General features: G+C 55.9%; 3 protein-coding genes across 3 annotated transcripts in view; 1 reads left to right on the forward strand and 2 right to left on the reverse strand.

Annotated features, from left to right (window-relative positions):
* Positions 1 to 623: 623 nt before the first annotated feature.
* LOC121361694 (C-C motif chemokine 13-like) lies at positions 624 to 2,253 on the reverse strand. Its single transcript, XM_041482657.1, has 3 exons — positions 1,625 to 2,253; positions 1,157 to 1,274; positions 624 to 830 (listed from the first exon to the last, which is right to left on the reverse strand). Exons 1-3 carry the CDS (start codon positions 1,692 to 1,694, stop codon positions 731 to 733), a joined length of 288 nt encoding a protein of 95 aa, XP_041338591.1. The 5' UTR covers positions 1,695 to 2,253; the 3' UTR covers positions 624 to 730.
* Positions 2,254 to 2,478: 225 nt separating this feature from the next.
* LOC121361693 (C-C motif chemokine 3-like) lies at positions 2,479 to 3,737 on the reverse strand. Its single transcript, XM_041482656.1, has 3 exons — positions 3,625 to 3,737; positions 3,005 to 3,119; positions 2,479 to 2,861 (listed from the first exon to the last, which is right to left on the reverse strand). The coding sequence occupies exons 1-3, from the start codon at positions 3,695 to 3,697 to the stop codon at positions 2,756 to 2,758; spliced, it is 294 nt and encodes a 97-aa protein (XP_041338590.1). The 5' UTR covers positions 3,698 to 3,737; the 3' UTR covers positions 2,479 to 2,755.
* Positions 3,738 to 8,749: 5,012 nt separating this feature from the next.
* The window catches only part of TMEM132E (transmembrane protein 132E), a 38,145-nt gene continuing 30,809 nt past the window's right edge, over positions 8,750 to 16,085 (forward strand). Inside the window, exon 1 of the mRNA XM_041482746.1 lies at positions 8,750 to 9,013. Coding sequence (XP_041338680.1) covers positions 8,750 to 9,013 — 264 coding nt within the window. The remainder of the gene's footprint in view (positions 9,014 to 16,085) is intronic.

The following is a 16,085-nucleotide window of genomic DNA, read 5'->3' on the forward strand; positions in this document are numbered from 1 at the left end:
CAGTTCCAGGGGATGTAGTCCTGTGGGCATTGTGGCAGATTGATTGTCCATTGGTCATTGATTGTACAAAATTTGCCATTGATTTGTACAAAAAATGCCCTAAATGGGAGCAGATAAATGGCAACAAATCTGACAATGTGTATAAAGGTATCTTTAAGAGTGAGGCAAGTCCTAGCTCATCAAAAAGATTCAAGTGAGTCACAAACTAAGAGGGAAGTGAACAATGCAGCTTTTTTTCCTGGAGAAACTGCCTGCCCGTGGCTTGGACGGGTGCCCTGTTTGGGTGACAAGCTGGCTGCTGGCCCAGGGGTGGTGGGGAAGGCAGTGACACCCAGCTGGGGCTGCCACCAGTGCTGCTCCCCAGGGACCGAGCCAACCCAACCCTAAACACCCTCAAATACCCTCAAACACCCCAGAGGGAATCCTTCTCCCATTTCTCCCCATCCCATGGGCCGCTGCCCAGGGCATCCTTGAACCCCACACATGGGCAGGGCTGCTCCACCTTGAGGGGAGCTGGGCCCTTTGGGTTTCCTGGGCTCTTCCTGGCCAGGCTGAGCCTGGCTGTGACCCGTTCTCTGCCCAGGACTGACATCTCACTCCAGCTAGACCACAAGAGGGTTTATTGGGGGCAGGGGAGGGGACAGAGCCAGCTCTCTTAAATTAATGAGTGACACAAAAACACACAGAGGATTATGGGGTACAATTAAATAGAGATTTGGGGAAGGCAGCTTCACGTGGAGGTGCTGTTTGGCTTCTTCTGCTTCCTCAGGTACTCCTGGAGCCATTTCTCCTCTGGGTCCACACAGACCATCCCCTTTGGCAGCTTCACACTTGGGGGGAAAGAATACCCCGAGTCAGCCTGGGAGTGGAGGATCCCCCCAGGGGTTCCTGCAGCATCCTGCCCCCCCTTTCCCTGCCAGGGCTGACTCCTGGCCTGCTGGCAGCACAAATGGGGCCGTTTGGGGCTGTTTGGGTTAAGCAGGGAGGGAGGAGATTGTGAAGAGCCAGGTGAGGACAGCCCCACCTGCAGCGCCCTGCGCAGGCGCCTCATTTTTGGGGAGTCCCCAAAAGCGGAGCAGCTGGTGGGGAAGGAGGGTGGGTGAGGTGAGGACGGGGTGGAGGGGAGGAAGGCTGGCTGGGAGCTGGGGTTACTCACAGAACAGCCCTGTGGGTGCAGCTGGGGGCTGTTTCCAGGTAGCCCCGGATCCTGAACTCGGGGATTTTCCGATGGGAGAACATTCCCTTGGAGCAGCAGTTGGCTCTGGAGCTGCGGACTGAGGGCAGGAGCGAGGGTTCAGTGCTCTCCCTGTCCTGGCACGAGGGGTGTGGGCTCTGCTCCTGCTCCCTCATCCCACAAAGGGAGCATCTTGCAGCCCCAGGGGTGATGCTCTGCTCCAGGGTAGGAGCACCCTGCCTGTAGAGCTCCCCAGCTGGGACTCTGGGGCTGAACCAACCCCATTTTTACACATTTTGAACAAATCCAGGCCAGCCCCATGCTCAGGCACCTGCTGATGCTCCACAGCCCCATCAGGAGCTGAGCTCTCCTCCTCTTCCCCAGCCCCAAATCCCATCAGAGGAGGAGCTGGGACGGCTCAGAAGGGAAAATCTCCCTGCTGGTACTTACAGGACATCCCCTGGCTTCCAGTCCAGGCAGCTGCCAGCAGCAGGACGAGCAGGGCCAAGGAGATTTTCATGTCCACCCCGAGGTTCTGTCAGCACCAGCAGCTCTGGTTCTCCTCAGGCCACCAGGAGCTGCCTGCCCTCCTGCCTGCAGCCCTGGGTGATTTATAACAGCCCTGCCAGGCTTTCCATGACAGCTTGGACCCTCCCTGTGGAAAGAACCGCTTGGATCTCTCCATGAGGGGTGAGAGGTGAGGGGAAATTCCTTCTGGCAGCCACTTTGGCCACCGTGACACCTGAGGGCTGCTCAGGGGCGTGGGAGCAGCCACTGATGCTGGGCTGGGAGTCTATTTTGGGCTGGGTTGTGGCCACCAGCAAACAGCACAGGATGATGCTCACACTTGTGAGTTCCTGTGCCAAAACCACTCCTTGCCTTTGGCTCTGGGGCCTCTGCTCGCTCTGGGGTGGTGGCTTGGTGGTGGCTGGTTTGTTTCTCCCATTGCTGGTTGCTCATCGTGGTGCCTCTGCCACTGTCACAGCACCCATCACATTTCCTGGTGGCATCCTGGGGTTTGGGGCTGGCTCAGGCATCCCTGAGATCCCCCTTTAAGGGAATTTGGGCTGTTAATTAGGATGGTGGATGAGGAGCACAGGAAGCCCCCTCCTCCCAGCATGTTGTCCCTCTGGTTCTTCCCCAAAGCCCTCGTGGGTTTGGTTTGGCCCCATTCACCCCTGGACACCCTCACAGAGACCTGGCTGAGGCTCCAGCTCCTCCTGGCTCCTTGCTGATCCCAACACCTGGGCAGGAAAGCCAACAGCAGGATCTGCCCAGGCCCGAGAGACTCGCACAGACAGATGTTTTCATGTGGGAATCGCGTTTAATTCAGAGTTGACAAAAAACAACTGTGGAGCTGCTCCCCCTTCACCCCCCCGCCTGCTGCAGCCTCTCCGTGGACCACAGAGGGTCTGGACACTCCATCCTGCTGGGCTGGCAAAGGCCCTTTGCCTTCGGGGAGGTGGTGAGGGCCATCGTGATGGGGAGGATGTCCCTTGTGAGCTGCTCCATCCAGAAGTGTCCCCTCTGCCTCAGTGGTGTCCCCCACGAGGAGGAGTCCCGCTGTCCCCAGCCACCCCACTAGCTGGGGATGGAGAAGGAGCTGACTTGGAAGCTCTGCTGGTACCTCTTGACCCACGCCCTGCTGGCCTGGGTGCAAATCTCCTTCCCGTTCCTCACCTTGAAGCTGGGGCACAGAGAGGCTGGGGTCAGTGGGGGACCCCAACACTGAGCTGCTGAGGGGCTCAGGGGCACAGGGGGTCGGGACTGGACCCACCAGAGCAAGGCACGGGGTGTGGCAGGATGCAGGGGGGGCTTTGGGCTACTCACATCACAGCCTGGTGCGGGCACTCGGGGCTGGTGGGGTAGCAGGCCACCACGTTGTCCCTCTTGATCCTTCTGGTCTGGAAGTTGAAGCAGCATTTGTCCGGCATGGCTGGAGCTCCTGGGGGACAGCACAAGCCTGGCTCAGCCTGGAGACCCCCAGCCCCTCCTCAGCCCTCCTGCCATGGCAATGGCAGCTCTTTGGGGGGATCCCCCTGCACCCCGTGTGTGAAGAAAACCCAATCCCACAGCACGGGGTTCTGTCCCTCTCCCCCAGCCCTAGGTTCTGTCCCTGACCCCACAGCCCCTGGGTTCTGTCCCCATCCCCAATGCACCCCGTGTGTGAAGAAAACCCAATCCCACAGCACGGGGTTCTGTCCCTATCCCCAAACCCTAGGTTCTGTCCCTGCCCCATCCCTGGGTTCTCTCCCCATCCCTGGGTTCTGTTCCCAGCCCTGGGTTCTGTCCCTGTCCCCATCCCTGGGATCCCTGGGTTCTCTCTCCATCCCTGGGTTCTGACCCCATCCCCACACCCTGGGTTCTGTCCCTGCCCCATCCCTGGGTTCTCTCCCCAGCCCTGGGTTCTCTCCCCATCCCCCAGCCCCTGGGGTCGGGGCAAAGCTCACTCTGAGCCAGGCTGTGCCAGCACAGCGTGGAGAGGATGAGGAGGGCACAGACCATCCTGGTGGCTGTCCCCATGCCGGGCTGTGGCAGTGGCTGAGCCGCCTGTGCTGGGGCCAGCCTGCCCCGGCTGCTTTTATGGGGGATCTTCCCCCAGGGCCAGGGGGAGGGCCTGGCCCCTGCCACGTCCCAAAGCACAGAGGGTAAGTGAAACTCATCCCCTCATCCCCTCCCCAGCCCTGGGAAAGGAAAAATGTGCTCCCAGGCGGTGCTTCTGGCACCGATGGGCTTGGGATTTTCCTGAGCTCCAGCGTTGGGGCTGATGGACAGGCTGTTCCCAAAGCTTGGCTCTGCGCCCTGGGTCCCTGGGCAGGCTGTGTCCAGGCCTCGTGGAGGGAGCTCCAGGGGAGGTGAGAGGGTTTGGGGATGTCCTTTGGATGGGTCAAGGGACAGGCACAGCATCCTGCAGGGTCTCCCATGGTCCCTGTCCTCCCCCTGCCCTGCGGTTTTATGTCCTGGTCCTGGGGACCACCAACCAAAAACCCTTTTACCTCTCACCCCCAAAAATACCAGCCATAGAGAAAATAAAACTATAGAGGAAAAACCCCAAAACATAAAGAAACAGCTTCTGCCTGGTTGCATCAGGCACACAAACTCCTCTGTGCAGCTTTTGGGGGTGTTTGGGGCCCAGGGGGCCGGGGGGAGGACGGGCAGGTGGCTCCACTTCCCCGCTCCCGCTGCCAAAGCAGCAGCTCATGTTCTTGGCCGTGCTGGGCTGGGAAAGGCAGAGGCCAGCGAGGGAATTCCTGGTGGATTTTGCCTGGCTGCAGCTGTCAAAAAAGCCCCTTCTCCCCCCAGCCCCTGCAGGTCCCAGGGCGCTTCCCAGCTGCCGGCAGCTGGCGGAGGATGGGGAGCAGCAGGGAGAGGCGGGGGCTGCGCTGGGAATGCCAGGGATCCTGGGGCGCTGGGGACACAGCCCTGCACAGAATCACAGAATGACTGGGTTGGAAGAGACCTTCCAGATCATCGAGTCCAACCCAGCCCCAACACCTCAACTCAACCCTGGCAGCCAGTGCCACATCCAGGCTTTGTTAAACACACCCAGGGATGGGGACTCCACCACCTCCCCGGGCAGCCATTCCAGAACTTCATCACCCTTTCTGTAATAAACTTCTTCCTAATATCCAGCCTATATTTCCCTTGAGGCAGCTTGAGACTGTGTCCTGGACTGTCTTGGGATGCTGCTCCTAGAAGGGGAATGGGAATGGGGATTTGCTCTTCTCCAAACCCACTTCCCAGAAATCAGCCTCAGCTTGTTTGGGATGCTGTGTGGGATGACAGTGAGGTGCCATGTGATGCCCCAAGGGTGGTGGGAGCAGATAACTGGGGTTTGTGTTTGTCTGGCAGAGCTGAGCACCTTTTGTCATCACCCAAATTCCCAATTCATCCCTCCTGGGGGAGCAGAGATGTCTCTGGCTCTGCTCTGGCCCAGCCCTTGGCTGGATCCATCTTTTCCCTCATCCCTCTTCCTACCCCCACGCACCACAGAGCTCCTGCTGCAGCTGGGGCAAACACGGTCCTCTAAGGGTAGAAAATGTTCCCTGGAAAACAAAAGAAAGGAAAACAAAACAGGGTTTATCGGTCTGGGAAAATCCCTTTTAATGACTCCGAGGTAAAATTCCGGGATGCAGCAGGCAAAGAAGGCCGGGAATGACATTCCCATCTCATCAGTGCTTGATGCAGAGAAGGGCTCGGGACGTGGGCAGAGTCTCTGCTCTGGGGTGGCTCCAAAAGTCCTCTGATCCCAGAAATTATCTGGGCTGGAAAACATCTTTTTCCTCCCTTTCTTCCCCTGTTTCTTGGGAGCTCCGTGCCTGCACTCCCAACTCTGGCTGCGGGACGAACCGGGACACACAGAGAGAGCCCGGGACAAACAGGGACACACAGAGAGAGCCCGGGACACACCGGGACAGCCTGGGACACACCGGGACAGCCCGGGACAAACCGGGTCACACCGGGACAGCCTGGGACACACCGGGACAGCCCGGGACAAACCGGGACACACCGGGACAGCCTGGGACACACCGGAACAGTCTGGGACAGCCCGGGACACACCGAGACAGCCCAGGAATGCCGCTCGCCCCCGGGGCAGAGCTGCTTTTCCAGCCGATGCTTTATCGATGCATTTCCCTCTCAGCCCATCAATAACCCCCGGGGGCGGCTGCTGTGGCTGGGGCAGCCAAAGTCAGCCCGGGAGCGGAGCTGCTTTGTCAGGTCAGGGCTGTTTCTAACACGGATTTGTTTGATTTCTTCTTCTGCCTTTGTTTGATTTCTTCTTCTCCCTTTTGAAGCGTGGTCGGGTCAGCTTTTCCATCTGACGTGGAGGTAACCACTGAATTCACACTTCGTTCGTGCCATTTCCTTTTTTTAAAGTCCTTGTCCGGCCCCAGCCACCCAGGACTTCCCCAGCTGCTGCAGAGATGGTTTCTATCAGATTGGGTCACCAAAAAAAGGTGTCCCCTTTGCCACCCACATCCCTGCAGAGCCCAGCTGGATTCTGCTCCCAGAAAGCAGGGGAGATGTTTTGGGGTTTTCTTTGTCCAAGGCATTGCCTGGCACCCAGCTGCCCTGAGACTCCTTCCTCCGATAGAATTAAGATCAAATGAGTGCTGCCATCCTTTTCCAGGGGAGATTTCACCGGGAAAATCACAGCTAAATCCAATTTCAGACATGTCAATCCTGTGGGAGGAATGCTGAGCATGCCACAGGTGCTGCTGGAAGAAGCTGGTCCAGGCTTGGACCAGCCCATGTTGCCCTCCCCTCCCTGATTCAGGCTCAGGGAAAGGTTGGAAGCGATGTTCCCACCTGTGGGAAGTGGAAACACTGTGAAAAACATGGCATTGTGTGGCTGTGGTGTAAATCTCTGGGGGTTTGGGCTCCTCTCATGACTTCAGAGCTGTGTCCCCACATCCCGCTGGCCCAGGAGGAGAGCAGCCCCAAAGGGAAGGGGTTTGAGCCCAGAGCAGTGCTGGGGACCTCCGAGAGCTGATCCCAAAGGTGAAAAGCTGTCATTTGGGATGACAATCCCTGTCCCCATCTCCTGAGGGCAGGAGTTTTGTGGTTGCCCCCTTGTCCCTGGGCACAAGGAAGGGGTTTTGTGGTTGTCCTGCTGTCCCTGGGCACAGGAAAGGGGTTTTACGTTTGCCCCCTTGTCCCTGGGCATTTCATCCCCTCTCAGCTGTCCCGAGCTGAACTCTCCCCCTTCCCCGACACTTCTCCGGGTGCTCACTGACTCATTTCCCGTGTCCTTTGGCCCCGGCATCCTGGCTGCCCCCGCAGGGGACGGCCCCGGCTCAAACGCTGATTTCACACCAAACTCCTCTGCCTGAGATTGCGATCAGGGCTGGGCTGCTCGAGCTGAGCGAGCTCGTCCCAGCCCTGGTCTTTGAAAACCCCGAGTTCAGGGCTCAAATAAACCCAAGCCCTCCTCTGACTCCTGATCTGCACCCCCATTCCTGATGTGTACCCCCATTCCTGATCTGCACCCCCATTCCTGATCTGCACCCTCGTTCCTGATCTGCACCTCCATTCCTGATGTGCACCCTCATTCCTGATCTGCACCCCTCTTCCTGATCTGCACCCCTATTCCTGATCTGCACCCCCATTGCTGATGTGCAACCCCGTTCCTGATGTGCACCCCCATTCCTGCAGTTCCCACTCTCCTCATGATTTCCCAGCCACCTGAAAGGCACAAAACGAGAAAAAGAAGGATGAATCCCAAACCAGCAAGGAAGATGCTCGTAAAATCCTCTGCACCCAGGTGCTGGGATCAAAACTAATCCCAACAATCCACGCTGGGGACTTGCTGGGCTCTCTGGGTTTTCTCCGGGCTCCAGCCCCAAGGCTGGACAGTGCCCCTGGGATGCAGGGAGGTGGTGATGGGTAACGGGGATCAGCATCACCAGGGTTTGGGGAATTCTGTTTCAGCCCACCCGAATCCCCCTCCCCGAGCCGGCCCCGGCTTCCCGCGGTGTTTTCCCAGCTATCGGCAGCTCCCATCTGCCCTTTGTGGCCTCGGTGACCTTTTGCACACGTATTTTCTGCCACCGCCTGACCAAGGAGGAAAAGACACCCCAGGGGAGATGAATTCATTTCCTCCAGGCTCACCCCGGGGTATTTTCCTTGAGAATCTTCCCCTGGCATCACTCCAGGTGAGCAGGTGGGGTGGGTGGAGCTCGGTGTGGACTCCCCTTCCCCCGTTTTGGAAACTCCCCTAAAATCCTTCCAGAAATATTTCCTGAGCTGGGTGTGGGGAAGGACCTTCCTGATGTCCCGAGGAGTTTGCTGCAGGGAAAATTCCAGGTGGGAAGCGTTGGAATGGGACAGCTCAAAGGGGATGAGGGAGATGGTGGGGGTGAAGATGGGGCTGATGATGAGGATGATGGGGGGGAAGATGGGGATGATGGGGGTGATGATGGAGATGGTGAAGGCAATGATGAAGGGGCTGAAGATGGGGATGAAAATGGGGGGGTGAAGATGGTGATAATGATGGGGATGAAGCTGGGGATGATGGGGTGAAGATGGGGATGAAGATGAGGGTGAAGATGGGGATGATGGGGATGATGGGGATGAAGATGATTAAGAGGATGAAGGTGTAGATGAAGATGGGGATGATGATGGAGGTGAAGATGGGGATGATGAAGAGGATGAAGATGGGGATGATGAATAGGATGAAGATGGGCTGAACATGGAGATGATGAAGGGGATGAAGCTGGGGATGAAGATGGAGATGAAGATGGGGATGAAGATGGAGATGAAGATGGGGATGATGCAGGGGATGGTAATAGGGATGAAGATGGGGATGATGGGGGTGAAGATGGGGATGGAGATGGGAATGATGGGGATGATGATGGAGATGGTGAAGGCAATGATGAAGGGGATGAAGATGGGGATGAAAAAGGGGATTGAAGATGGGGATGATGATGGGGATGAAGATGATGAAGAGGATGAAGGTGGGGATGATGATGGAGGTGAAGATGAGGATGATGAAGAGGATGAAGATGGGGATGATGATGGAGATGAAGATGGGGATGATGATGGAGATATGATGGGATGAAGATGGGGATGAAGATGGGGATGATGATGGAGATGATGATGGAGATGAAGGTGGGGATGAAGCTGGGGATGGTGGGGGTGAAGCTGGGGATGGTGGGGGTGAAGCTGGGGATGGTGGGGGTGAAGCTGGGGATGGTGGGGGTGAAGCTGGGGATGGTGGGGGTGAAGCTGGGGATGGTGGGGGTGAAGCTGGGGATGGTGGGGGTGAAGCTGGGGATGGTGGGGGTGAAGCTGGGGATGAAGATGGGGATGATGATGGAGATGATGATGGAGATGAAGGTGGGATGAAGCTGGGGATGGTGGGGGTGAAGCTGGGCTGAAGATGGGCATGAGCACCAGCTGTGCAGGGCTAGGGTGAGGCCTGGCTCCCTCTGTCATTTTTGGCACCTCAGGGCTTGCTCGGCGTTCATGGCAGCAGCCAAGCCCCGAGCTGGGCGAGGCGCCAGCCCCGGCTGGGCACGAGCAGGGTTTGGGGCGCCGCAGCAGTGCAGGAGCTCCTGCATCCCAACAATCCCTGGAAGTTGTTTTCCCGGCGTTTGGCACAAGATGTCAGTGCTGCCCCACGAACGGCTCTCGGTGCTGTTCCTCCGCACGGCCTGGCCGGGTCACGGCGCTCCTTGGGGCTCCCCAAACCGGGGTGCAGCACCCCGGGGTCCGGACGTGCCCCCCTGTACCCGCGGGGACCCACCGGCGCCTCTCTCCGCTGATGGAGAGGCTCCCAGAGCAGCGGGTGATGCTCAGCCTCCCCTTTGGAGGCACCACCAGGCTCCCAGACACCTCCAGAACCACAGGAATCATCGGGGGAGAGATCCAGGAGGAAAGAGGATAGCGAGGGAAAAGAAGCTGGGGATGAAAGAACCCAAACCCTCTCCCAGCAACACGTGGCAAAAGGGGGGAAAAAAAACTCCCTCAAAAGAGTGTTGACAAGTCTGGAGGTTTCTGGGACCTTGGGTGACCAGGAAAATAACACATCAAAGACCCCACGGCCGCCTGAAGACAGATAAAAACTCCAAGCCAAATGTTCTATGAATATTTAACTGCCATCAATATTTAATTAGCAGATAGAGGGAGATTAAGAGCAGAGGGATCCATTCTCTATGTTTGCTCCAGCCCCACTCTCGGGGTGCTGGGGGACTCTTGGGGTCACACTCAGTGCCAAAATCAGGGTGCAGGGACCTCAGAGGAAGGAAGGGAACCCCTCCAAAAGGGAAGGATTTGTTTCCCCAGCCTCACTCTGAGAGAGGCCAGAGGGAACTCTTGTGTGACGTGGGTGTTGTAAATCCAAACCAGCCAGCCTAGGAAACAACTAAAAGTCTTTTTGGAGATTCAGGATGCTCCAAAAAAGCAGCTTTGCCCATCAATGGATTGGCTGCTGAGGGCAAACGCAGCTGGAGAGTGCAGAGGGTGGGTCAGGATCCAAGCTCAGCTCTTCCAGGGGGCAGGGAAAGCTTTGTGGGATCGTGGTGCTGCTGGAAGCGCTCAGTTTGGGATGCTCTGTGGGGCTGACCTTGGTAGGGGTGAGCTGGAGGTGACTTCTTCTCTTGCTCTGGAGCCATCCAGTTCCATCCTGGCTTCATCCTGCTCTGGATCCATCCAAGCCCATCCTGGGTTCATCCATGCTCTGGATCCATCCAGGTCAGTCTTGGATCTATCCAGGCCCATCCTGGGTTCATCCATGCTCTGGATCCATCCAGGTTCATCCTGGTTTCACACTGCTCTGGATCCATCGAGGTCCATGGATCCATCCATGCTCTGGATCCATCCAGGTTCATCATGGATCCACCTACGCTCTGGTTCCATCCTGCTCTGGATCCATCCTGCTCTGGATCCATCCAGGTCCATGTTTGTCCCTTTTTGTGCTTCAATCCCCCTCCTGCCCCGGTGCCTGGGGACCCCTCCAGCTCTCGGCCACAGCCACGGGGACAGGAGGTGCCTGCCTGTCCCCAGGTGTCCCGCGGCTGTCCCAGCCCGTCCCTCCTCGGGGAGCTTCCCTCTATTCCCGCTATTCCCGCTCTTCCCGCTCTTCCCGCTATTCCCGCTAATGCTTTGCCCGCGGTGTTGGAGCCGTGTGGGGCTGAGTGTCTAATCCACCATGAATCCCTAATGACAAATCCTTTTAGGTGGCAGCGGCGGCTGCGGGGTGGCGGCAGGGGAGGGGGGGAGGGACATTCCTGTGCCGCTGGGGACCCTCCTGGGCTGTGTGTCCTCACTGTCCCCTGTGGCGGGGGACATCTCTGCAGCCCCCAGCCCTCTGTGCTGAGAGGGGTAGAGGATCAGGGATGGAGGGATTTCTCCTCTCCCCATCTCTCACCCGCTCAGCCTGAATTTAGAGCCCCCCTCTCGCGTATTTTTAGGGGATTTCCCTCGTTGGGAGCTGCCTTGGCTGGAGGGGGGCTGGAGAGGGCAGTGAGAGCCAAGCCAGGATGGGTTTTCCCTGTGCTGGGGGAAGGACATGAGGGATGAGGGCCAGGAATGCCACAACACACCTGCAGTTCCCTCAGAACGCCTCAAAAGCTCTTCCCAAACCCTTTCCCGGCCAAGCCATCGCGCGTGGAAGAGAAACATTTCATGGGTGTGACCATGAGGGTGCCTGGCCCGGGTTTGGGGTGAGGATGTGGGGCTGGGATGGTCCTGGGGACCCCCTGCCCTGTGCCCTCCTCGCAGCCCGTGCCTGCCGGCTGCTGAGCCGCGGTGCCACCGCCTCCCGCACCGGGGACACGCCGCGGCTTTCCCCTCCTGAGCTGTGGGTGCCGCCCAAAAGGGATGTTCCAGGGATGTCCCAAGGGGTATTCAATGGATGTTCCAAGGAATGTTCCAGGGATGTCCCGAGGGGTATTCCAAGGGATGTCTCAAGGGATGTTCAAGGGATGTTCCAAGGGATAGTCCAAGGGATGTTCTAAGGGATATCCCAAGGGATGTTCCAAGGGATGATCCAAGGGATATTCCAAGGGGTATTCAAGGGATGTTCGAAGGGATATTCCAAGGGATGTTCTAAGGGATGTTCCAAGGGATGTTCAATGGATGTTCCAAGAGATATTCAATGGGTGTCTCAAGGGATGTTCAAGGGATGTTCCAAGGGATATTCAAGGGATGTCTCAAGGGATGTTCAAGGGATGTTCCAAGGGATATTCAAGGGATGTCTCAAGGGATGTTCAAGGGATGTTCCAAGGGATATTCTAAGAGATATTCCAAGGGATGTTGCAAGGGATGTTCCAAGGGATATTCAAGGGATATTCCAAGGGATATTGCAAGGGATACTCTGCTGGCTGCAGAGAAACCACTGCACCAGCTGCTTTGCCACCAGCCCAGGTTGGGCTTTATTTCCCCCTCTTGCTTTCCATGGATTTCATTTTGATTTTGGTGGAAATTGATTTTTTTTCCCCACCACAGCACCCAGAGCTGGGTGAGCGATGGGGACGCTCCTGGGGGACCCTCACCCTTCACAGTGAATCCAACCAACCCCAAATCTCCTTTAACCACCAAACCCAGCCCAGCCCCCGCAGCGCCCCGGGGGGACGGGCATTTCTCGGGATCACTGGGCTATAAAATCGCTCCTGGGTCGGGGAGGGGAGCGGGGCTGGGCGTGCGGGACCTGCCGAGCCCTGCCCGGCTCCCAGATCTGGGCCATTCACCACCACTCGAGACTTTTAGCGCCCCGAGCAACGGCGTGTTCTGCTGATGAGTTCTTTCTGCTCCAGTAATTACAGTGAGGAATTTGTCAGAACGAGCTTTCCAAAGCCTTCTCGTCTTGTTCTGATTTTACCTGGAGTGTAAAAAGTCATTAGTACGGTAAAACAGAGGCTGGGCTCCGGCAGACAGCGCGGCACACTCAATATGCACAAAAAAAAAAGAAAAAAAAAATTAAAAAAAATTAATTTATTGTTTTTCTCTTCTCCCCAGATGGAGTTTTCCTTGATTGGAATTAGCAGGACGAGGAGGCGAGGCTGGATGGTGGGCTGGGCACGGCAGGATGTGCTTTGTCTTTCCTGGGTCCCCTCTGTCCCCACTATTGGGAACAATTTTGGTTTCACCCTCTCCCAGCAGCTTCTCCGCCTTTTCTGGAGCCTGTGCAGTCCCTGGAGAAGAAATCCAGTGGAAAACTCAGCAGGTTGATGTCCTCCATCGCCCGGGGCTGCCAGCGAGCCCAGGGTGGGGAAAACCCCTCCTGATCCTGGCACGGCCCGAAAATAGCAGCAGTCGTGGTTTCAAACCCTTGGGGCTCGGGTTTCAGGATATTAACAGATGTCAGCCGGAGTCTGGGGAGCTCAGGCTTGAAATGAGCCAGGAGAAAGAAAAAAACCATATCAATAGCACAAAAAAGTGGAACTGAGGACGGGAGGAGTCCTGGAGTGGGTGTCAGCCTCCCTATTTTCAGCAGGGAGCTGCAGCCTTCTGGGAAGGTGTTAAAAACCAGGGTTTTTTTAAAAAACTTTATGGCCGAAAAATATTCAAAATTTAGCAAAATATAAGTGGGGTAAAGAGGATTTCTCATCCAGAGCTCTCCTCCATCTGCGTCCGTGGCACCACATCTATTCCTGATGCTGCTTTGTCCCTGTTCTGCCTCAAAACTGAGGGGAACTTCCACTCCCTTGGGGCTTTTGGGGTTTTTTATTTTTTAATAGGTTTGAAAAAAAGAGACATATCAGTCTTGGGCCCTAATCAAAGCATTTTGGGTTGTATTTAATTAAATGATAACTTTGAGGGCTGAAAGGAAGGGATTTGAGGGGGGCTGCTTGGATTTCAGGGTATTTCCAGCATCCCTGAAGGCAACTTGAAGTGGAGAAGGGATTTCAGGACAAAGCCTCTCCCTCTGCCAGTGTAAAACCAAAACTGTCAAATTTCCTCTCTTCTTCTTTTATGAGTAACTTGGCCAAGTTTGATGGAGCTTGGAAATGGTTTTGGTGTCCCCAAATCAGGTTTTAGGGCCCAGAAATCCTGGGGATTGGGAGAACATTCCCTGGAGACTCCCAGATGCCAGGCTGGAGTTTTGGGTGCTTAGGGAATTATTTTAATTTTTAAATTAAAATAACTCAGGAATTATTTTGATTTTTTATTAATGTGATTAATCCACATGCACAAAAAAAACCACCCCAATTTGTGCTTTTCCATTTCCTTTCCTGAGGAATTTTGGAGTGCCAGGTCCCATTTTTCCCTTTGCTGCACCCCAACTCCACACACCTGGAATTGCCCTGCTCTGCAATTTGCATCACCCCTGGTAAATATTGATTATTCCCTCTCCTAAGCAATGCGATCCCACTGGTAAATATTGATTATTCCCTCTAATTAGCAATGTGCTCCCCCATATCTGTGCATCCTGGGAAGGCAGGGCTGCCTCGTGCTCTGCTCCCGGGGTAAATGGCAGGTGAATGAGATTAGGGGCTGGGAGTGAGCCCTGCCTGAGAGCCTTAACTGGCAATTCCCAGAAAAAGGCAGGGAAATAATTCAATATCCTTCATGTGATGCCGCCGTGGCGGAGTCAGGCTGGGCCGGTGGCTCCCTGTGGGGCAGGCAGCCTCCAGAGGGATCCTTGATTCCATCAGCACCGTGATTAGGCTGCAAACAGGGAATTGAGAGCATTAATTGGGAGATTTGGGGATGGGAGGGGCTGTCTGCTTCCCCTCCTTCCCCAGACTCCCCTTTCCCTGCTGCCGGGAGCCCCCAAAATTCACCTGCAAACCCCCCCTCGAGCCTGGCAGTCACCCTGGGGTCATTTGGGATATTTGGGGTGCCAGCCAAGCTCCTGGACCCAGGGCTGGGCAGGAACAGCTCTCACCCAGCTCCTGGTTTCATTTTGCTGGAAACCCTGCAGTTCAGGGCTGGCAGGAGGGAACCAGACACTGGTTCAAGGTCAAGTTCCAGCAGCTTTGGCCAAAAAGCAGGAAAATAACCCCATTTGGGTGATCCAGAGCATCCCAGCCCGCAGTCCCAGAGGGGGATTTTCTTTCCTGGCTCTGCCCAAAGCCAGGGCCAGAATTCAGCTGCAGTCATGGAGGAGCTGCCACCCCTCACTCCCTGATTTCCACAGCCCTCTCCTGGATTTTCCAACCCCTTTTCCCAGCATTTTGGCCATTTGCCCACTCTCCATGCTCCCGTTCCTCCCTCCATCACCAGGATGAGGAGGGGCTGAGGATTCCTCAGGAATTTCCCATATTTTACTCCTGAAAAGAGGAACAAATATCCCCCTTCAGGCACAGGACCAGGAATTCTGTCTTGAGGAAAGGGAATTCAGGGATTTGCTCAGGAAAATCCCTGGTGCTGGCAGCAGCTGCCCCGGTGGCATGAAACCATCCCAATCCATCCCATCCCAAACCTGTGCCCACAAATCCTCACCTGTGCATCCCATTCACCTGCCCACTGCTTTTTCTGGGATTCTCCACCTTCCCACCCCTTTCCCAGACCCTTCAGCATCCCTGGATGAAGCAACAGCAATAGGAGAAGTGACTGGAAAATGACTTTAAGGACCCTAAAAGCCACTTGGAATCCTCACATTTTTCCCAGCAATAAAGCTGGAATATTACAAAAATCTGCTGCCATCAAAAGCTGCTGGTAAAACTCCCATCCATCGGTTATGAAGTGCAATATTCCTCCCAGGAATTGCTCCCTGTGTGGATCCAGGCTCTTCCCTGCCATCCCTCACTGGGCAGATGCTCTGGGATCAGACGGTTTGGCCATTCCAGGGGGTTTGACTTAGAATTTGTGGGATTTTTGTCACAAATCCCAGGGTGTTTGAATTTTTTTTTCAGGTGAAGGGAGGTGACAAAGGACACCCTGGACGTCGGTGACAGCACCTCAGTCCTTTTGCAGAGCCCTCAAAGGCTGTTGGATTTTACAAATCCTAATCCCAGACTGGAGAAATGCAGCTCCAGGGGAGGAAGATGAGGCTGAGGAAGGATGGGGCAAAGCAGCAGATTCTTCCCCCTGCTCCCAGGGGGTCTGAAAGTTTGGAGACACCAGAAAATCCCTTCCCACAGCAGCCCCATTAGCAGGTCGATGAGAAGGATCGATCAGACACTCCCCAGAGGCTCTGGGGGCTTTAACTGAGCTGTGCCCACCTGTACCCAAACCCTGAATCGTTTTTGGCCAGACACCACCAAGGGCAGGGGAGTTTTGTTGAAAAACCTCTGAGAGAAATCATTGCTAGAAACCTTCAACAGCAGAGTTGGCCAGAAAATCCTGATTCTTTCCCCAAGACAGCCCAGCCATTATCCCACTGGAGAATCCTCCCTCTCTCCTGGCTGTTCTCCACCCTTCCCTTGTGTGGACTTTCTGGGGGCTTTTTTATTTTATTTTGAACAGCTGCTGCCTATTGAGCAGGGAAACGATGTTGCAGGAGGCTCTTTTGACCCTGCTG

This window comes from Pyrgilauda ruficollis, unplaced genomic scaffold, assembly GCF_017590135.1.
Source record: "Pyrgilauda ruficollis isolate IOZ18807 unplaced genomic scaffold, ASM1759013v1 scaffold59, whole genome shotgun sequence".
NCBI lineage: Eukaryota > Metazoa > Chordata > Aves > Passeriformes > Passeridae > Pyrgilauda > Pyrgilauda ruficollis.

Coding starts and splice junctions, on each gene's coding strand:
- LOC121361694 (XM_041482657.1), bottom strand. CDS start 1,694: ATGAAAATCTCCTTGGCCCTGCTCGTCCTGCTGCTGGCAGCTGCCTGG. Junction 1,275..1,624: donor TGGAAGCCAGGGGATGTCCT/GTAAGTACCAGC, acceptor TCCTGCCCTCAG/TCCGCAGCTCCAGAGCCAAC. Junction 831..1,156: donor TGCACCCACAGGGCTGTTCT/GTGAGTAACCCC, acceptor TTTCCCCCCAAG/TGTGAAGCTGCCAAAGGGGA.
- LOC121361693 (XM_041482656.1), bottom strand. CDS start 3,697: ATGGGGACAGCCACCAGGATGGTCTGTGCCCTCCTCATCCTCTCCACG. Junction 3,120..3,624: donor CTGGCACAGCCTGGCTCAGA/GTGAGCTTTGCC, acceptor GCTGTCCCCCAG/GAGCTCCAGCCATGCCGGAC. Junction 2,862..3,004: donor TGCCCGCACCAGGCTGTGAT/GTGAGTAGCCCA, acceptor TCTGTGCCCCAG/CTTCAAGGTGAGGAACGGGA.